Genomic DNA, 22691 nt, shown 5'->3' with positions numbered 1-22691 from the left:
TTTTAGGCCTTTCTGTGTTTCTTTTACGTTATCCATAGTTTTAAGCCATTTTGTGATATGTCAGTTTTTAATTCTGTGACCGGCTTGTCAGTGACGAAATTACCTAAAATTGCGTGACAGAGCCCCTTTAAAAAACCGACTAAAGTAATTACCAACATGACGTAACCATGACGTACGTGGACGTTATGAAAGTAACGCACCTCCATTGAAGAATGTCAACGCATTAGAAAGGTCTAGAAATTTTAAGATGCCGACTAGATAACAATTAATTACTAGAATGTATATTGTAACACTGTATAGCTTGGTTTACATTTAGCATAAGAAAACTAGTGTGTGAGTAGGCTTGAAATTAGCAAAAGCATAACAAAACCTTTTCCCTTCTTGTACCGCTTAAGCTTGTTCTTGTTCTTTTTTTCTTTTGTATGCTTCAACTCGTAAAATTCCAACCCTTTTGTATATACCTTCAGCCTGAAAAAATGACACCTTTTTGGCGGAGTGCCCCTGAATAGTTCACTATAGGGAGTACTCCCACTTTACCCGGAGCCAACGTCTGCAAGACTTTTATTGCAAAATTTAACAATAGCTGGGCGTCAATTTCAACTGCGCACTTTTGTGTATTTCGTAGGAGCTTATTAACATCTTGACAAAAATGTGAAAATTTAAAACCTGAAAGAGATCATTTAGCGTTATCCATTCAACTTCAGCTGTCAGACGAGTTAACCCAAAACGAGGTCAAGGCTTCTAAAAGTTTTATACCACACTGCTCGAGGATTACGCCTTTATTACAATTTTACGAGAAAATATAACTACGTAGAGTTTAATATAAAATATGAAGACACAGTTTTTAAATAGGTCTAAATTTGGACCCTATCAAAATGGCGATCCGAAGTTTTACGGTAGAATATTCGAAAAGGTAAGCAAAAATACATAAAGATAAAGAACTTGAACTCCTGCAAAGAAAATCAAATGAACTACAAGACAAACAACAGAGATCGAACAAACTAAATTTCTCGAACCTTTCGATAACTCGAACCTCAAATCGTTTCCCTTGGATTTGTTTCACTCATAGTGAAGCACTGCTACATTTTACCCTAGTTTTCTCTAATCCCGGCATCGCGATACCGGGATCTCGGCCCGGGCTGGCATGGTTGTCATGTAATCGCAAAATTCATTTTTTTGTGTTTAACAGCGTGTCGAGATCTCGGCCAACCGAACCAGCCCGGCTCATGTAATCAGACCGGCCATAGCAGGGTCGCAGAAGCCTTATGGCTCCTGGCCCTAGATAATAACTTGTGAAGGACCGGGCACAAGTACTAACATGCAATTAAAGCTAATCGACAGCTGTAATCGACACAGTGCTTACAATAAAAGGATTTGACTTATCTTGTTATCCACCTAGATTGATCAGTCTGGATTGAGTCTGCAAAGGGAGATTTACTTTAAACATCCCGAGGTGAGTCTTGTTTATAAAGGAATACATATTGAACTTCTTTCTAAATAATCTAAAAAGTTATCAAGTTGCCAATTTATATTGTCTAAATTGTATCAAGATCTATCAAAACTTCTCATATATATAAAATATATACGTAACGATATGACACGAGCGCAAAAAAAGTTGCTTTCGGACAAACCGGAAGTCGGTTTTTCTTTTCGAATTTGCGAGTCTTGAGCTTTATCTGGTATGTAGACAACACTTGATATTTAAGTTAAAAACAAAATTAGTTTACAGCTGTAATATTGCATAGTTTTATTTTTGTAAACAAACTTGGTATTGAATAAGACCGCACTTGATGCGTGTTGTGCAGTTTGAGCACGGCCAATTGACATCCGCGGTCTCATTTAAGAAAGCGCATCAAAACATATTTCTAGTTTTTACATACGTTTACATGTATCATATTGCCTTGAAAGAAGTTGCTGGACTTTAGATAAAAAACACTCATTACCGTATCCCAAGCTCGAACGTTCGCCTCACGTGACCGACCCAAAACGAATTGATCGCGCGGCGATCACTTTGCATGACTGTAAATTTGTTACAATATTGCGAAAGCTACAGCTTATTAAGTAAAAATAAAAAAAATAAGAAGAATAAATAATAAAAAACATATTTATGCAGGATGACCATTTCAGTGAGCTGCTCTCAACATGGGTCCTGCGTAAAAAATAAAAAATGAGGAATAAAAAAAAAAAAATTAAAAAAGCTAAAAGAAATCTAGAAAGAAAAAAGACTGGAACTAGATTCGTGTCTAATTATTAAGATTATTGTTCATTCAAAATATTTCTTTGTTTCTGATTGGCTTTCGATCCCCGGTTATCCCAGCTAACCGGCTAGCGCCGACCAAATTTGGAAGAAATTCCAATATCAAAAATTAATGGCTCGCAACCTCGTTCCCAAGTATGATTAACAGATCGCAACCTCGTTCCAAGAACCGCTGACGTCACGCGACTGAACGGCTCTGCTGCCGAGCAGGTTGAAAGCGCGAAAATGGCCGCTAGATTTGAGCATAACAAAGAGGTAAAATTTTAAAGTTATTAAAAGACGAGGAAGGTCAAAACACGGAAAAAGCAACGAAGGTGTACTTTGCCTACTGTCAAAACTCTGTTAAATTCATTTTGTGCATTTAGAGCTCTGGAAATATTTTGAATGAATAATAAAACAATTATTGAATTCGACTTTCGTATGATATGAAGAATTATGCAGATCTCGGAGGGTGTTATCCGCCTCAGCCGAACACCCTCCTCGATCTGCATAATTCTTCATATCATACTCAGCCTCATCCAATAATTGCTAAATATCGGCCCCTTTATAAAAAACGCTCTTTTAGTCAATTCTAATTTTATCCTATCAATAACTAATTTGTTCTTATTCCTAGTGTCCTAATGTACTAATGTCATAATCATGATCAAACTATTGGATAGATTCCGTTCGTACAAAGACCACTTAAGATCGTAATTTTTTGCCTTTCTTTATATAGATGGTGGACATATATGTAGAGTATATGTCTACAGTTGCTACACTTCTTGGAACAAAATGTAATACAACTTCAAAAATGCGCGAGATCATGGACTTTGAAAAAAACCTGGCTAAGGTGGGTGTTATTTTGCGACCGCTTTATAGCTGTTATACATTTTTAGACAAAGTTGGTTAAGCTTTGCATAAGGCTTAAAAAATTATTAACTTTTAAACTCTGCAAATATAGTCGTATTAAAGAGAAAAGCGAACAAAGGTTGAGAGAAAGGAAATCTTCACGACTGCACGCAGAGTAGCACGGGAACTTAAAAGCGCTTTTCCATTTTAGTTCACCACGTCAGCTGAAGGAAAAGCAGAAGGAATCTACAGGAGAATGAAACTCAACAACCTCGTTCAACTTGTTCCACAGGTACGACCCTTTTCCCTTCCTTTTATCCTTGCTTGTTTGCTTTCTTTTTACCTTTTTTCTTCTTCTCCCGTTGCTCGCATATTCAAAACACTCACTGGGACAAGGCACCTTGAAGGTCAATTTTTAAACTTGGCCAAACTTACAATCTTCAACTTACAATGTCTCACTGAGTATACGTTCCACTCAACAAAGTAAACATATAAATTTCGATAAATCGAACTTAAAACCTGGCTCCGAGACTTTGGGGAATGAAACAAAAAACGTTATTTATTCATCCCTCAATCTTTGATTTTTTTTAGCAGTCTTTTTTTAAAGGGTTACTCCATCAGTTTTAAAATAAAAACTGTTCTCAACAGAGGCCTTGATAAAAAACAAAAATAACAAAAAAAATTAAAGTGCTCTTTCTTTGTTAGTTCACAGCATCAGCTGAGGACAAACTTCTTTTGTTTTATCTCCTTAAACCTCGGGGTCAAATTAGAATTTTATCATAGCAGATTGAATAAACATCTTAATAAAAAAATCATATAAATGTCATGGTTTTTGTTTTGTAGTTTCCATGGTTAGATCACATGCACGCCATATTTAAAGACGCGAACGTGACTGAAACAGATGTTGTGCTGGCCACATCACCATCTTATCTTCAAAAAATGACAACCCTCTTGAAAAACACTTCTAAAGAGTAAGTCGTTTGTCTTTCTCCTTTAGCCACTTGATTCTGAAGTCGTTGACACATTAAGGAGGCTCGATGTGGGGTTTTTAGCCCTAGGCTGGTTGTTTAGTCACAAAGGTTACCATAGCAACGATTGTCGTTTTCTTCTGTTTTCACTCTCCAACAATAAGCCCTCCATCAGCAAAAACGTGTTACTAGCACGTGTAGTTGTTTTGGCACTGTTCGTGATTTTGAATTGATCCTATCATACTATCTAAAGGAAGCCACATTGATCAACAGGTACCTCCATAGAGCGAGAACAGTAAATAGTGGAGCCGCCAGCGTAGCATCATAACCATAGAAAATGACAGTTACGCTTGCATAGAAATAGGAGAACCAGACCGGTTAACCGTCCATTTGACTTTTTACAATAACTAAGCGAGTTCTCGCGCGCTGATTGTTTAATTTTCATTGTCAATAAGAGGACGGACGCATGAAACTCGTCGCTGACGCAGTCAGCGAAGAGTTTGTCAAACCTTTCAGCACTAATTTAGCGCTGTATTCTTGATGAGGCGATTAATATTCCACGAAACTAGAAGTCTTCAATGAGGAAATCATCTAAAATTTATCGGTTAAAACTTAAGAAACCTTTGCAACCTGCGAGCGAAAAGATGAGGATGTTAATTGAGGATTCAGACCTGAAAATCGGAGTTGAGCGGGAATGTGTGCTGTCAGTGAAATTAAGAAGATAAACCACGTTTTAACCAAATATTTTGTGAACACTTTTCACTGGATTAAAGGTTAGTTGAACCATTCGAATTTTCTCTTGTATTTCTGTTTGTATTCTTACCAAACTTTTAATTCAGTACGAGCCTGTGAATGTGATTCTTCGAATTGCAGCGACGAAATTTAGATTCTGCGGCCGTACGGCAGTTTGGCAGTACGGCAGTTTGACACTGACAATGTTATGACGCAATTTATCATCAATAACCAGGACAGACGCATAAAAAAACTGATGTCACTTTGTTAATTAATCGGGTGAGGCCGATTTATAATTTACCCTTTGGTCGTCCTAGACGATAGTCTCCTGTCGGCCAAAAACGACGGGATAGCCTGGGCCAATCGGTTTCATTTCAGTTTTGACAGTAAATCGTTGAAGGTACCTTGGGTCGACTTTTGGGCTAATCTGCAATCATGTTCTCTTCTTTGCTTCGGCGGGAGGACAGAGAAAAAAGCTTAAGGGGCAAAGTACTAATATTCACCATTGTGAAACTGTAGTTGCTTTGACAAGTTGAAGCTATTTTTGTAAATAAAAGAGGTAACGTCATTCATGACAAAAAATAAATAAAATAATGGAAAAATGCCGCAAAGATACTGCAAAGGCATCCGTGTCTAAAATGTCCGAGTCGAATTGTAAACGTATTGCCGTATTTCAGTGAAACGCAATGCGGTGAAATCTACATCTTTTAATGAGAAATTCCGGAAGGGACATCCGCGTTCAAAAATAGGAATTTTGGCACAACTTAAAGTTCCGAAAAAAAAGACCACATCAGTTTTGAAAAAAATCACAGGCAAACATGATCAGGAAAACAAAACAGGCCAATGGGTTTTATTAACGAAAATACAACATTCTTAAGAAAGAGTTTCCATTTACCATTCATGAACATGGGAAACAAGACAGTGGAATCAAATTACATTTCACACGAAATTTGCATACATTTGAACTTGCAAAAAAAAAAAAAGTATCTCACGGCTCTGCCGAGACATAATAGTGAAACCTTGCATTTGTAATTATTGTATTCTGATCTGATTGTTATTTTTTATGCATTATCTATTTGAAAGTGGTTCTCATTAATGAAAACAAAACGGTTTTTCATTCAACTGGTTGAAGTATTTATAGACGTGAAAACATTCGCTTAATCAAATTACATTCTGCACGAATATTTTCTCAATATCCTTTTGTCCCGAAACTTTAAGGAAATTAAAATCTTTGTTGGACAGTACTGCATAAAAGCAGTTCATAGAACTGAATAAAAAGATAAGAACCATATTGATAAAGGGAATTTTAAAACTTTATTTTTGCTCATTTTGACGAGATTCAGGATTTTCTAAGACTGCCAGTAAACCCGGCATAGAAAATCGAACCCAATCGAACCAAATTTCAATCGAACTCAATCGAACTCAACCGAACTCAATTCATGGATTTAGTTCGATTGAGTTCGGCAATCGAACCAAATCGAACTCACCGAAAAGGAAAATATTCAATCGAACTTAATCGAACGTTCGATTTTCGAACTCTTGATTTTTGTAAAACCGGCATTGAAAATCTATAACCAGATCTTAGAAGATCGAGTTACTTCAGCTCGGAGTTTAGCACGTGGTTTTCTTAAACGGAGAAATTCCGCAGAAATGGCTTCAGATGCGCTGTCCAAGATGAATTTAAGAGAATCATGTACATTGTTAGTAAGATATTTTTCATAATCATCCAACTGCTGTATGCCGTTGCCTGTGTCGCACTTAGTAATTTGCTTGTACCTTCCCCACCCCAAACCTACGCCAAAGAGAAAATACTATTTTTGATAAAAGTAACCCTTCGAGTTGTCACTCATTTTGCAATTGTAAGTAGCTTAAAAAGAAAATGGTGCAATAATTCTTGAATACGCACGCGGGAATAACGATACGTTTGTTCTGTTCGGTTCTGTTCTCTTAACTGCGGACAGGGGTTTCTGTTGTTGAATAAGCGGTTAAAAAACGCAAGAAAAACCTGCTTTCGACGGCTTGCTTTGTATGTATATAGGGTTACCAGAGCCAATCGAACGCAATCCATTTTATTGTTTTCGAATTAGTTCGTTTACCGAACTCAATCGAACACAATCTGATTGATTGGGTTCGATTGAGTTCGATTTGTTCGGAAATCGTACTCACTGAAAGTCCGGTGTTCGATTTCGTTCGATTGCCGAACTCAATCGAACTCAATCCATGGATTGAGTTCGATTGAGTTCGATTTTCGAACGTTCGATTAGCTATGCCGGGGGCTGTATCTTGTCTGTCTCTAACGATTTTGCTACGGTTTCGAACGAGCAAATTTTTCACCATGATATCATGGTAGCGGGCAGACGTCGGTTCGTTCTGAATTTTTCAATACGGTATACAGACCCTCTGTACAGTAAAAAACGTTTTGGGAACAAACCATTGTGAACTTATTTTCTATGTTGATCAGCAAAAATCCTTTTTAGTACGACATGGGGTTTGTTATCAAGTTGTTAGTACGTTAATACTGCAAGGTGTATAACCTTAGAGAGTTATCATCAAGTGTGTTTTATTTTATTAGCGGTTTTTAGGCTACGTTTACACGGACACGGTTTCATTTGTAACCGCATCGAAATCGATGCGGTTACGCCTTTCGTTTACACGGCACCGATCGAGACCACTACTGTAACCGGGTCGTTTCGAAAACGCTGTCAAAAGTGGAGCGTTTTCAAAACGATACGGTTTCGTTGTCGTGTAAACGGTCAAAAACGGTGAAACCGCATCGATTTGAAAACGGCCATGTATTTTGGCACGAACTGGCTGGCTTGCGAAGGGTAAACACGGTGAAACAAGCATAGAGAGCAGCGCTTGCTTATACAATCATATTCGAAAACAGTCGGAAAATCGTTATATAGGCTCCGTGTAAACACTTCGAAACCGTGTCGTTTTCGATGCGGTTTCGAGGTCATGAAACCGTGTCGATTGATAACCGTGTCCGCGTAAATGTAGCCTTATACTCTAAGGTCTTCATATGGGAATCTCAGAGGCTACGTTTACACGGACGCGGTTATCAATCGACAAGGTTTCATGACCTCGAAACCGCATCGAAAACGACACGGTTTCGAAGTGTTTACACGGAGCCTATATAACGATTTTCCGACTGTTTTCGAATGTGATTGTATAAGCAAGCGCTGCTCGCTATGCGTGTTTCACCATGTTTACCCTTCGCAAGCCAGTCAGTTCGTGCCAAAATACATGGCCGTTTTCAAATCGATGCGGTTTCGCCGTTTTTGACCGTTTACACGACAACGAAACCGTATCGTTTTGAAAACGCTCCACTTTTGACAGCGTTTTCAAAACGACCCGGTTACAGTAGTGGTCTCGATCGGTGCCTTGTAAAAGAAAGGCGTAACCGCATCGCTTTCGATGCGGTTACAAATGAAACCGTGTACGTGTAAACAGTGCCTCAAAATTAAGGCAAATTTCCGTTATTCTCTAATTGCTTGACACAGATTACTATGCGTACAAAGGAAAAACTAAGAAAAAGGATACTGAAACGGTCAGGAAATGTATGCAAACATTGAATTGAATGAAAAATGCCGAAAATCCGAAAAAAGCATTTTCAAGTATCTAAATTTCATTTCTTTTTTTTTTTGGGGGGGGGGGGGGGCATGCCCTCAGACCTCGCGCCTTTGCCGCTCGAAAAGTACCCTGCCGCCGACTTTCCAAAACCATGTTATTGAAAGCCCTGATTTGTGAAAGCTTTAAGGGTCTGTTAACAAGCAGGTAGGGTAACCCTAGTGCTAGGGTTACCCTAGCAAGAGGGTTAGAAGATAGCCCGGGTTTACAAGCAAAAATTCGCAGGTAGGGTAACCCTACTACCCGGGTCAACTTACACCGGTTACGCTGTAAATATAGCATGTAACGGGTAATAATCTAAGCGCCAAAACCGATTTTAGTTTTAGTTACGCAGTTTTAAACTGTTTATCTGTTCCAGTAAAATCATATTTCAATTTCCAAGCTCATTAACGACCATTAACGTCCCAAGAACAATTCTTTTAATAGTTGGAACGCTTTTGATGGAGAAACTATAAATACTTATGTAATGGAATGACCTCACATATGCAGCGCCAAACATTTTACCACAAACTTTGTCGTAAGAAGCTGTTATTCGAAAATAATTCCGTTCCAGTGCAAAAACACGACAAATACTTGTGGAATAATAAAAACATTCTATGTGAAGGTAAATCTTTATATCATGCCTTTTTCCGCATAAACTGTGGGATAAGCAAAATCGGAGATTTAGTCTCTAAAGACAATACGTTTCTGGAAAGTGATAAAGTTCTCAGGTCAAAACTATCACCTAGTCAATTTTTCCTTTTAATGGGAGTAGTCAGTGCCATTCCAAAGGAATGGCGCTCCATTATCAAGGGTGAGAGTATATACCGTGAACCATACTCCTGCCCTGCAAATTCTTTTGAAGTGCCAATAAAGGGGGAAATGTTGGATATTTCTAACATTCCCTCCAAAATAGTTTATGAAGAGTTTCTTTCTCGTAAAGTAATTCCTCCTACTGCCCAAAAGAAATTTAAAAATGACTATCCAAATCTCTCCGTCGATTGGAAGAAAATCTATTCTCTAGCGTTTAGTGTTACTTTGGATACAAAGTTAAGAGCTTTTCAGTACAAATTACTAAACCATATTGTGTATACAAATGACAGACTTTATAAATTTAAGATTGTAGACTCGCCATTATGTGCTTTCTGTTACTCTGAAGATGAATCCCTCGAGCATTTATTGTTTCTTTGTAAAGCAAGCGAGGTATTCTGGAAAGAGGTATTGTCGTGGTTGGCCATCCATAAGAATGAAGTTTTAAATTTTTCTCTCACCGATGTTTTGTTTGGTAAGTTTGATATCGATACAGACTCTATGGTAGTTAACCATATTCTTCTTCTTGGAAAATATTTTATTTATAGGTGTAAGCTTGATAAGATTAAACCCTCTTTACCAGTTTTTAAGGCTAAATTAAGAGCTACTCTTAAATTAGAATTTTACATTGCCAGGAAAAAAGGTACACTTGCTCAACATTACAGAAAATGGAATATCTTTATTCCTGTATTAAGTTAGACTATTTCCTTTTTCCACTCTACCTTTTAAAAAAACTCAACCGAAAATATTTTAGGTCACTCTATTTTTTCGAAACCTGCTTTTTGACCTTTTGTTTAGAAAGCTGGTGTTTGCTTTGCATGTCTCTTTTTTCTTCTGCTCTCCATAGCTTAATATACCTTGTTTATTTTTTAACGTGCGCTTGTTTGTAGTAAGTAATGTTAAGCTTGTTATAATTTATTGTTGTAGTGTAAGTATTGTATTAGTGTAAGTAAGTAGCGTTAGGACTGTAAGTAATGTTTAAATTGTAAGTAGTGTTTCTTTTTTCTTTGTAATTTTGTACTGTATGTTTGTATGGCAAGAAATTAAAAATATTAAAAAAAAAAAAAAAAAAAAAAAAAAAAAACAAATTGTGAATGAACACGATGTTTCTTGGTCACAATTCGCTGTTTTTGTCGGTATTTTTTAAACATATTTAGCTTCTTAGAGCCAAAATAAAGTTGTCCCGGGTAGGCGAGCTATCCCTAGCAGAGCGTTTACAAGGCGCTAGGGTAACCCTAGCGCTCAGCTAGGGTTACCCTAGTGCTAGGGTAACCCTAGCTGCCTTGTAAACACGTCGATGAAAAAAAGAAGAAATGTGGGAGTGCTAGGGTAACCCTCCTGCTAGGGTAACCCTAGCACTAGGGTTACCCTACCTGCTTGTAAACAGGCCCTAACGCTTATATATATTTCCACATTATTCTTTTTTTGTTCTGACGTGAAATGAATTTCCTTTTTATGCCATTCAACTGGTTTGAGCTGATTTTGTTGAAGATTTGTAACGCAATACAAATTTTCAAACCTAAGCTGGAGCTTGCCTAGGCGTGTGTGTTAAAAAGAAGATGACTTCTAGAGTTCACGGAAACTGCGTGACATATGCAGACCTCGGACTACTGGGTAACTGTCACCCCTTCCCTCCCCCAAAACGCTGGTGAGGGTGGAGGTAATTGGAGTAAAAAGCTCGATGGGATAGGGTGGAGTAAAAGACTGTAGGAGAGGGGAGGGAGGGGGAGGATGGGAGTAGAAAGGGAGGGACAGGTGGGGGTGAAAGGCTAAGGAGAGGGAAAGGGAGGGATAATTAAAATCTGTTTGGTTATATCACGCAACCTTTGACTTCTGTTATTTTCTCACAAGAACAAAACTTAAGGTGGGGTTCTACCTGAGTTTGAATGAAATTTTAAGAGATTTAAAGAAGGGATTGAAGAAAAAAAAAATGGAAACACCACCAAACAGTTTACCCCCTCGCAAGAGCACTCCAGGTTGTCAGGGGACTGTTTGGTGTCCGTCCACCAATTTTTAACTTCAAATTCTAAGCTTCAATTCTGGATTTCTTGAAACGCGGCTGAAATGGTTTTCAGTATTTTCCAGCCCCTATACTTTGGGTCAGTACTACTATTCTTCATCAGTTGCTATTACAGTAATGGTATGAAGCAAATGCCTAATCACTGGTCAACAAGTTGTGATCATTTTCTTGACAATAGTAGTTACCTGATAAAGAGTTGTAGTACGTAGTGTTCCATCAAAGTGTAAGGGCTGGAAAATACCGAAATGCATCAGCCACCTAAAGCGTTGGAAAAATGGTCTTCAGGTAAAACCCCGCCTTTATTAAGTATTTCAAAAAGGCTGCACTTTGCTAAGTGTTAAAAAATTATATTTTCTAGTCGTCTAGTTCAATCGTTTATTTGTATTGTGCGAAATATATTTATAAATTGAGACCATTATGTCGTAAAGTAATAATGCAATCTTGAAAACATTCCAGATATTATGTTCTACACACTAAAACGGCTCATGCAGACTGTGACTTAAGCAAACCTCCGACTGAGTGTTTGCCTTTCAAGTCAAAACAGATAGTTAATCATTAACCGCCCGATTTTAAGCTTCTCAAGCTTCTTCAAGCTTCTTGTTTCATGGTCATCTTAGCTAGCGGCATGGTTCGCGGGCGCGTGCGCCTACCGTGCGCACGTCGTGCAAGATGGCGGCCATAGTCAGTTTTTCGCGCTTTTCTGCGGCTCCCCGCGGCTACACAACCGATATGTCAGTATTTTGTGTACAAGTTAAAGACTTTTCTCCCGTTGAACGATCAAGTTCTTTGAGTACTGAAGTGAAGGATAAAGACTTCGCTGTTTGTTCATACGGTCGGTGGTGCTGTAGTGAGGTTTTAGGAAATTGCCGTTTTGTCTCCGATAATTATTGAGCTGGGTTGAAATGTTTTCCCTGCAGAATTTGACATGACAAGCGCTCTCCAAAAATGAGGTATTAGACATACGTAACTGAGAACACTAAGGTTAAGTCTGTGAAAATCTGTTTACTGTACTTTATCAAGTTGTGTCACTTCTGTGTCGGTTTTCAGATCTTCCTACGCGCAAACAAGTCAAAGCAAACAGAGAAACTACACCCCAGTATAAATATATTATCGGCAGTTTATATATATCCACATGCTCAGTTTACTCGCTTGCACTTTTTATATCAAAAAGTGTGCTAAAATCCGGTGCTCGTAAAGATTTAGATTCGTAAATAAATATTTGCGCCGGTTTCGTGGTGAGTCACCTGAGTTCAGACTCTTTCTACTGCACATAACTAACTAAAAAACGAAGGAAAATCATTCAATTATCAATATAAAATTCAGTGAAGTATTTAGCAACACGTACGATAAGAAAGAATAGTTAATAATAAACCAAGCCAAGACGGCTAAGAACAAGTGGATTACTTCGTCCGTAGCGATCACCGCTTCGCGAATTTTAAACTGCCAACAAACAAATTCGTTCACACAAAATACTGCTTTAAAATGACTTACATGACCGGCTATCTTTGAATTTACATTGCGTGGAGGCGAAGTTTCATAAAATAATCGTTGCTGGAACTGTTAAAATGAGCAAAGAATAGGTGTATTTTTTGAAAGCTAGATGGATTTTTCGAATTTCGTCTACTTTTGTTTATTAAAGAATTTTATTTTAAAGCGTACGTGAGGAACCCAACTCAATACAGCGCTGTCAATTCTGGTATTTCTGCCATCTCAGTTTCTTTTTTTTTTTTTTTACTATTATCGTTTTTATTGTACATACATGCTTAAGAATTATTTGTTCTCTAATCTATCTCCATGACCTTATATTTACTTTAAATTAATGAATGGTGGTCATCCAACTAGTTTAGCTTTTTAGATATTTTGGGTGACCAGCAACTGTATGTATTTTTAATTTATTTATTGTCTAAGTAGTAACTAGTAATTTTGCAGTCCAAATAAACCTTGTTGTTTTTGTTGTTGTTGTCAATTACAAATGATAGACGACGTTTAAACTTGGAGGAACATAAAAACTAATTGGGGAGCTCCGCTTTTTGCCTTGCCTTACTCTATTTAATAGGATATGGGCAGTTGGAGGGTACTTAATCGAAAGGTACCTAAGTCGTGGTCAGAAAAGCGAGCAAAATAAATAGAAAATCGTGGGCAGTTGGAAGAGTAGGCTCGATTTCCGCCGCCTCCTCGAGTCCGGTCTTTGTTCCATTTTCCCGAAAAGCGGCTGGAAATCGAGCCTATTGAAAGAGGAACATAAAAGATGAGATTGTTGCATCATGCCTCATCCTAATTTCCTTTTAAACCAGGTTACACTTTCCACCTAGCAGTGTCGTTGATGAGGTCATAATCAGTAAAAAATTAGTTTAGTTTCTGATGTGATTTATGACTTTCAGGTTGCTGTCTAACTACGTGGTCTGGCAGATGATCCGCGATAAAGTCAGCCTCTTGTCTAGCCCATTCCGGATGGCTCGAGCCAAGTTTAACGAGCGAATATCTGGAGTTAAGGACACAGACCCAAGATGGCGCACATGTACAGGAATCACAAATGACAACATGGGTGTTCCAATAGGTTCCCTTTACATAAAGAGCTTCTTCGACCAGTCGGCAATTGCCAAGGTATTAGTTAAAACAGAAGTCTGCTATAATTCCTAAAAGTCCGCATCTTGCCAGGGGGCCTGGCATCATGTTTGCGCGAGTAAATGACGTGTGACCTTGCTAACAGGCACTTCACTGAAACTAATAACCAGATACCATGAAATAATGGGAAATCATCGAAATTAATTTTATTCACTTATTTTTGACGCTTACTGGAGACCACTGAGACTATGTCGGCTGCACGGGGAAAAAAAGGACGGTCAAAAAAGTTTTGATTGACAACCAGCTGATGTCTTTTATTAACGCAAACAGAATCTTTCCTGTATATCAAACTCTGGCTAGGGTTTAAGCACATTAACAAATAACTGGACAACAATGTCAGTCAAGGTTTATCTTTATTAGCAAATTGTCAAATGGCAACTTAGCGCCTGTATGCTTTGTGGCGTTGGAACTGATGATTTAGTTGTCATATTTTGCAGCCTTGTCAGGTTTAACTTAGAGCTTGGCTGTCTGACAGCTATCTAGAGTATCCGTTGAAAAAGGCCAAAAACGTTTACTGAGCTTATAGGGAGAGTCGTAATAAGGTTTTTGATGTTGATTTCTCGCATTCAACAGCCCCCCTCCCCATAAAATATGACCCGAACCTGTAGACGTTCGTTCTGCAGTATAAGTGTACTTTTCTTTCAATCTGAAAACAGTTTTATCCACGCAACAAAAGACGTTAAAAAAAAACTATGAAGTTAACTATGAGGTCTGTGAGGAAAGAACTTCCAATTATCTGGTGCACGAGTGGCTACCCATTACTGATAGTAAAATTTGACAAAATCAACAAAAACAACAAGCGCATGATGCACGAGCATTCATTTGTAAATCAACATAAGGTCTGGATGGCATTATAAAAATCGCTATTGAGTTTAAAACCGCCACAAACTCACTAAATTATACAAATCCAGGACAAATCATCATGTTATTTGTACTAGCCACGCTATAAAACCCATTTATATCTACTCCTCATACCACTGGCAATTACAATTGCGCGATCGAAGGTAAACGTCAAAAGTATAAAAAATAGGTCACCAAGGGTGACATGAGTCTAATGCCGTATGGCATAGTGATCAGTTGCGCGGTTTTCGTGCCGGTTAAAATTGGTTAGAGGTTTGTGTTCGGGAGTTTAATTAAATGCTATAGCAGCTAGGGGCATCGTGGATGATTATGGATGAAAACGAACAGTCATAGTATATGCTTCACAAAATTAAGTAGAAAGGAGTTGAGTACTTCTTCCGTTTGTCCGTAAGCAGAAACGATAAACATTTGGACAAGATTGCGTGACGATTTACAAAAAGCATGTTCATAAACAAGGTTGAGAACTCAATCGTTATACCATTTTGTGTGACTCTGAACAGATTTTGCAATAAGCACTGAAATAGTGACTGTTACTCCATTGTACTGTAAGCACTTAGTGAATTCCTCGGGTGTAAATGCTCACGTCAATATATGATGACCTTTTGAACGCTGGAAACTAGGCAATTATTATCGGCTACATACACGGAGCGAAGACTGTTTATCATGATGTACAAATTTCGCGATCATCACTTCCATATCAATGTACCATTTTATGATTTTTCTAGCTGTAAGAAGAACTTAAGATCTCTGAGAGTCGTAAAAGCATGAATTCGATTTCGTGTATGGCAAAGGCCGGGACAGTGTTATACTGCAAAGCGGCCAAACAAACGCATTGATTTAGTCGCGTAACTTGATTTACATTTACATCTTTTATTTTTGAAGGTTTTTGTTTGCACTGTAAAGAAAAAATTGGTCAAAACGTGACTAAATAAAACCGAGGTAAAGTTTTCTATTTTTTAAAACGAAATAAAGTCGCATTGTGTAATAAACGCGAGTCGCCGTCGAAATTTTTTCTCAACGTCTTCTTTTTACAAGACGAAAACACAAGTCTTAACTGAACTGAAAACGAAGATTTATTTTCACAAGCTTACAAATGTCTTAACTGGAAAATTATTTCGTCCTGTTCAAGTGTTGAATAATCGTGACTTGAGAAAGAACTTTTAATTATGCGTGGGAACACGTGTCGCTGATTGGCTGTTTTTAATTGAAACTATCGTGCGTGTCCGTACGGAGTCCGTTCTTGCAGCTGATCATTGTTTTCTACATTACAGCGAACGATTATCGATCCCGAACCATTCCCTTGGGATTGCTAACAGCTTTTTCATATAACAAAGAGTCTAATGCGCTGCGCAAAGCGCACGCAAGCATTAGACTCAAAAACCATTACAAATATATGAGTATGTTTTTAGGTTAGAGCTGTGCAGGTGAGAGTGCAATCACTGATGTCACTGGTCAACAAAGTAGCCTTTGAACAACAAAAGAAAGGCATCAGTTCTCCAAGAAGTGAATAAGCCGTGATCAATGTTTTTAAAAATAATTTTTTCCAAGTAAAACTGTCAAATTCGAAAACGTAGGCCTGAGTATTTTAAATTTTAAGCCACTTCTTTCCTACCAGTCCGTAACCTCACCATTGTTTCGTTAAAAATTAATATATAGATTTAGGCAAGGCTAAAAGCGGAGATCCCCATTTATTTAATTTTCACTGGAGTTAACAATGTTTCCATTCTGATAAATATTATTCGTTCAAAGCTTTAATGTATACACTGGCCCATAGGTGCAAGACAAATTTAAATCGATCATATTAAAATGAATGTCTTACTGCAGAACATAAATAATAATCTCCAGGCAGAACAACTCATGGCCTCGTAAAAATTATTTAAGAGTTAATTTTCTGCTTTGTAAGAATAAAAAGAAATGTATATGCTGGCCCAAAGATGCAAGACAAATTTTTACATATACATTTCTGGAATATTTGTCCACGAAATATTTGACGTATCTTTTGTATAAAGCAAATCGAAACTATTTTCTTTTCTTAGAAAGCAGTAATAATAATAATACAGTCGAAGCTCTCGTAAGCGGACACCCTCGGGACGCGAACAAACTGTCCATAACTGGAGCTGGCCGCTTACGAGAATGGTTCTCGTAAGCGACCACTGGAGGTGTAGGGGATAGATGGCCGCTTTCGGGAGCATATGCATCCTGGGATGCATGTAAGGGGTGTTTCGAAATGTAATCGGACGTGGATGACGGCAAAACAAACACTGAAATATGGTACTGTAAATACTGTAAAATCATTGTGACAAACGGCGATGTGAAGTTGACTGATAAAAATAAGATACAGAGTTTGTTTATAGGATTTTCTTTGGGGTGTCCGCTTAAGGGAGCTTAAAAAACAAAGAAAAAGTCTAAGTCGTAATCTCTGAAAGTGTCCGCGGCCGCTGACGGGAATGTCCGCTTATGAGAATGTAAAAATACAGAGTTTGTATGGGAGTTAAAACGGGGTTTCAAACAAGGCGGCCGTAAGTAGAGCTGTCCGCTTACGAGAGTGTCCGTTAAGGGCGCTTCGACTGTAATATAAAATATTTAATGAAGACAATCATTTTAACCATTGATCGATTGTTAAAATGATTGTCTTACGGTACAACAAAAATAATCATCTCTCTTAAGTGATTGGATGCCTCTTCATTAAATACTTTATATTATTATTATTATTATTATTATTACTGCTTTCTAAGAAAAGAAAATAGTTTCGATTTGCTTTATACAAAAGATACGTCAAATATTTCGTGGACAAATATTCCCGTCTCACTTTTCATGCCTGTATTTGTCTTAACATCGGTGCACTCAAATGGGTTGCTCGCGTTTGCAAATTTAAACATTTTATCAGAAGTGCATAATCTAGAAGTCCACATCTAGCATTGGGGCGCGTGCTATCGGATTTGCGTGTGTGCTATTTTTATTACATCCTTGCGCGGGAGACGCGGGAGACGCGCGGCGAGACGCGCGAGAAAATGCCGTGTGACCTTGCCATAAAACATTTCACTCAGAAAAAAATTAAAACTAAAAACAAATTCAAAAAAATACTCCTAAATAAAGGGGAAGCATCGATCTAATTTTATGAGATCTGTGATGGAAAAACATCCGATGATAACCAGAGATGGAAAAAGTTGCTTTCCGTTTCAATACAGTGATAAACTCCTTGAATTTAATATTACGCAGGCAAATTATGCGCGCTCGAAGGGGGAACAAAAACCAAAGAAAACGAAACCATTGGTAGAATAAAATATTTAATTTTTGGTTAAAGAATGTATGTTTCGCTTTGCTGAACGTCTTTAAATCAACAAAATAATATTGTCTTGCTCCTGAGCTACAAAAATAACCACGACTTGAAGCTCGTTTGGAATACTCGTTTTCTGAATTTCGATATTAAAACTGCTAACTGAAAATTGTTTGGGAATATTTTCGAAAAGCGAGCGATACAACAATTGAAAACACATTATTTTCATTGGCCATCATTTTTAACTCTAGCGTTTTGACAGTCGTATTACTCTTAAATTTTGATTTTAATATATAACCGTCTGACAGTGTTGAAATTTAAAGTTTGTAGGCAAGTGAAAAGGCAACCGGTCGCCGGTTTCCATTAGCGAGCTCCCAAAACAAACATTCGGAATATTTGTATTTTAACGAAGGAGTTATGAAAATAAGTACCTTAAACTTTCATATGGAAAGTATAAAGTCTCGTCGTATTTAAGCTTAATTACTGAACAACAAATAGAAAATTTATTATTTATTTATTTGCGGCGCCAACTGACTGTATACTTTGAGGTATATTGGAAAAGGATGAATGAAAACATGATCGTTCAGTGAATTTAACTCGCATTTTCATTTATATATAAACATGTACCTTACCTTAAATTAAAGTTCACAGATTTACTTCTCGAAAAGAACCTCCATTTTCCGAATCCGAAAGGCGGGAGGCATGTATTTTCAAAATGCTGTACTCTGGCTTCCCTTACATGTGTTTAAGTTCAGGTCTAGAAATATTGTGCTTTCACCGCTCTGCACGCATAAGGACTCCAAATTAAAGACACCTTTAGAACCACAGAAATAGTCACCCCAAAATATTTCTTTCTCTTGTGTAGCCGTCCTGTCCTTTTAGGCTTTGAAAAAGGGCTTGATCGTGAAGCAGAATGTTGTTGTCACATGCATGGATCAAGCTGGTGTTCGCACTTACAGTGTATCTTACAGTTGTCGCGCCCGATTTTAACCACTTCAGGGACAGCCGGACTTTTCTACAATAGCAATAAACCTGTACCAAGATGTAAAAAGGCATCTCCCATATGTAATAGCCGTCTTTTTCTCTTGAGTTCCATTCATCTGAAGTGTCTTTACATTTTGAATTTGAGCCGGTCGAAGCAGTCAGCTAGTTTCTTTTACGCTCGCTGCCTACTCTACTCTGACTCCAAAGCACAACACATTCTACTGGATGCTCCAATGTTTTTAGCGATTTCAATGCTGTTATCATCGACAGAAGAGGAGACCAGTGATTCGTATCCGGTAGGTTTAAATCCCCACTAAATGCACATTTTGATTAAAGATGATTTCCAGTCCGTACTGCGCAGACTCAGGGTTTGTTTTCATTTTTGTTTTGAATTCGTTGAAACGTTACACTTCGGTGATAGCGTACATGAAGTTTTTTAGTTCGCCATGACGGATCGTTTCGTTCAAGAATTCACGATGAGCTAAAACGTCCGTTTGAAATACCGTCGAGCTTCTTTTACCCGTTATTATTGTTTTGCAAGGATATCTGGCGTTAATAATGAAGAAAAAGGTAAGTTTTGTCCCGGAATTTTTATTTTTGCTAGTAAACATTCTTCTGTTTGTGAGACTCACCAACATTGCAGGCGGAGATTGCGCAGTACGGACTGGAAATCATCTTTAACAACAACTTGAACAGTAAGAAATTTCGTGGTGCCGTTCGCTTGTTTTCAGCAGTTAGGTTCTTCTTGCTCAGTCAACTTAAAAAATTTGTTCAACCAATCAAAGGCGCGCTGTAAAAAATACTTTTACGCGATTGGTTACTAGTTCGCGCGAAAAGCCGTCTACGTAATTTTCTCGCGCGTCTCGCGCGCGAGGCCTGTTCTAAAAATAGCGCACGCGCAAATCCGATAGCACAAGTCCCATTACCAGAGATGTGGACTTCTAGATCATGTACTTCTGACATTATCCAAGATAAATCGATGGTTATTTTTTATTTCTTACCGTATGCACAGTTTAAAAAAAATTTAACTTCTACTAAATCATCTCTTTTCAGTGTAGTTTTTCAGTGTAAAAGTGAGCTTTACTCAAGAAAAAAAATATATATGAGTCAGTTTGTATTCACACCTCGCGCTCGGTGGGGTAAACATGATTTTCAGAACAAATTTAGTTTAAATAAATTAATTTTGCTCGAGCTTTCTACTTTGACGTCGCTCAACACTTCTAAAAACGTCACTTATACTGTATGAATTTTTTCTGCTGAGAAAATGTGCGGCTGAAAGTCGCAAAAAACTCACAGAAATAAGAAATTTACTTTCATCTGACAGAACATCACGGCAAGGCCTCACGGCAAGGGAATGGTATTCGAATTTATACGGCCAAAGAAAATTACGGCAATAGATAATCAGTAAATCCATAGCAAAAATGCAAAATAAAACCAACTCAGGGGAACAAAAAAAATCAACCGACATGTAAGCATAAACTTAAATGTACTACATATTAAAGCGACTGAAAGCGGCAAAGTATTTACGGATAGATCTTAACCTTGCCGACCAAATCTATCGAAACTGCGTGAAACAACATGAAATTTTCTGTCATAAAATTTGGCTCAGCAATTCAGTACAGGTTGTTACCTTGCATCAGAGTCCTGTCTCTTTCTTTAAAGGACTTGATCCATGCAGTGGCTAGCTTCGTTTTAACATTATCATTTGCTAAAGTTATTGTATTCTTGATGATGACAGCCGTAGATTCAACGGCAAACAACAGAACTATGACAAGCAAACCTGACTTGCACAAGGAATATCATTCGCAATTATCTCGGGTCTCCTCGTCAATCTTTTTGATTTTCCACTATTTCACGGAATATAGATGACTTTTGAGGACATCGTGCGAGAAATATTTCAGTAAGAAAGTTTTCAGTCGCTCCTCTTACTCGCGGATTCATTCAGCCAACACAGTGAACACCGCGCAACAAAGTTTCCCGCGTTTTCATACCATCAGAGAACTTTGTTTAGATCAAACTGAAACGTCCACATAATTCAGTCGATAGAAGATTAGGTCAATTGCTCGTTTTACGGTTACGAAAAATGCGACCAGAGACCAATAAAACTAAAATTTAACCGTGTAGCGATCGAACGAGAGCCATATTTTTTGCGTGAAGGCGCATCGAGGTTTCGATACACTCAAGACAAACAAAATAGAGAAGTTGGATAATAAACCTCTCAGATGTTTTGCTGTGTAGTGTCGCTGAGTAATTTTACCCGTTGTCTATATTTTGTCTTGCCCTGCGAGCATTAAAAGCTGTTTGTAATTTTCTTACTTTTCTTTAGCAAAAAAAAAAAAAAAAAAAAAAAAAAAAAAAAAAAAAAATAAAAAAAAAAAAAAAAAAAAAAAAAAAAAAAAAAAAATTAAAAAAAAAATATTTAAAAAAATTTATATACCATCCAAAAAAAAACAAAAAAAAAAAAAACAAAAAAAAAAAAAAACTCCTCAGACGTTTACCGCGTAATCTTTAGCCACGGGAACCTCGTCCCCAGGCCTAATCCGTGCGTACGTACTTACGCACGCGACTCCCAAAATTTTTCGGTTCCATGGATAACGGATTCCCATTTGCTTGCCAATGGATGCTCCGCTCGAGCGCGCCTTCGGCACGCGCAGGAGGTCCGCTATAATTATTATTTCACAATTCTATTAGAGGGATCCAGAGCCACATTTATACCCTTTTGATAGAATTTTTTAAGTTTGCCAAAAATTGTACCGAGAAATTTCGATCCTAACTCAACAATAAAAATTGGGTTAACCGAGCTCATTTTTGACCTATTAACAATGAAAGCAAAAATTAAGGTGTGTTCTAGTACTGTTCTAGTACTGACCCATCAGAGTATAAGCTAATTAAGGGCTGGAAAATGCTGAAAACGGTTATCAGCCACCTTCATTAAGTTGCAGAAACGCTGCATCTTTCTTGTTTTGACAGAGACCACGTGACTATTTGATGTCAGCGTTTTCAAAAAGTTCCGTTTTCGCCCGGTTTCACCGTCCACACTACACCACCTACCCGTCGTTTTTAAATTTACCCACTTTGGAGAGCGTTTTTGAAAAGTACCGTTTTTGGTGACCGAAAGCGCCTTTTCAGTGTGGACGGTTGGCCTATCCGGCAAAAAAAAGATGCGTTTTCAAATTTACCCGGGCTAATGTGGACAAGGCCTGAAAGTTTGGGTTCAAATGCTTCTTTTTTAAAAACTATTAAGTGTCCATGGCTTGGAACTAATGCAGCGTACAATAAATGCCCACTGAAGGGCACTGGAAGCACTGCAGAGCGCAGCTCAAAATTCGGTAACAGCTTTATTTTCAGTGAAATGTAACTCTGTATTTTTTTTAGAATGAAAAGTAGCTCTGTTTGTATTTATAAATAAAGTGTGCAAAAATGCAGCCGTTTCATCATTACATGCATGGATTTAGCTGTCACTAGAATTGCAACTGGCCTCAATACTGATTGAAAACGATACGTTTTCCAGACTCAGTCAATGATCGGTGAGATTAAGAAGACTTTCAAGAAGAGAGTTAAAGAGCATGAGTGGATAGATGATAAAACAACAAGATATGTTTTTGAAAAGGTAAGTCAAACAGATTAAATTTAAAACACAGTTAAGATAGTTAATAATGAAGATAAGGGAAAAAACTGAATGACGACGTTTTGGTGTCATCTTGGCACCATTATCAAGTT

General features: G+C 37.7%; 1 protein-coding gene across 1 annotated transcript in view; it reads left to right on the top strand.

Annotated features, from left to right (window-relative positions):
* LOC144653134 (endothelin-converting enzyme 2-like) overlaps positions 1-22691 on the top strand; it is a 116181-nt gene that overhangs the window by 1272 nt on the left and 92218 nt on the right. The window contains exons 2-7 of the mRNA XM_078513057.1: positions 1400-1453; positions 2973-3086; positions 3297-3377; positions 3929-4056; positions 13606-13828; positions 22483-22581. Coding sequence (XP_078369183.1) covers positions 1400-1453; positions 2973-3086; positions 3297-3377; positions 3929-4056; positions 13606-13828; positions 22483-22581 — 699 coding nt within the window. The remainder of the gene's footprint in view (positions 1-1399; positions 1454-2972; positions 3087-3296; positions 3378-3928; positions 4057-13605; positions 13829-22482; positions 22582-22691) is intronic.

The sequence above is a fragment of the Oculina patagonica genome, chromosome 5, assembly GCF_052425735.1.
Source record: "Oculina patagonica isolate OP01 chromosome 5, crgOcupat, whole genome shotgun sequence".
Lineage (NCBI taxonomy): Eukaryota > Metazoa > Cnidaria > Anthozoa > Scleractinia > Oculinidae > Oculina > Oculina patagonica.
The sequence above is the reverse complement of the archived record's forward strand: the minus strand, read 5'-3'. Positions and strand labels throughout refer to the sequence as shown.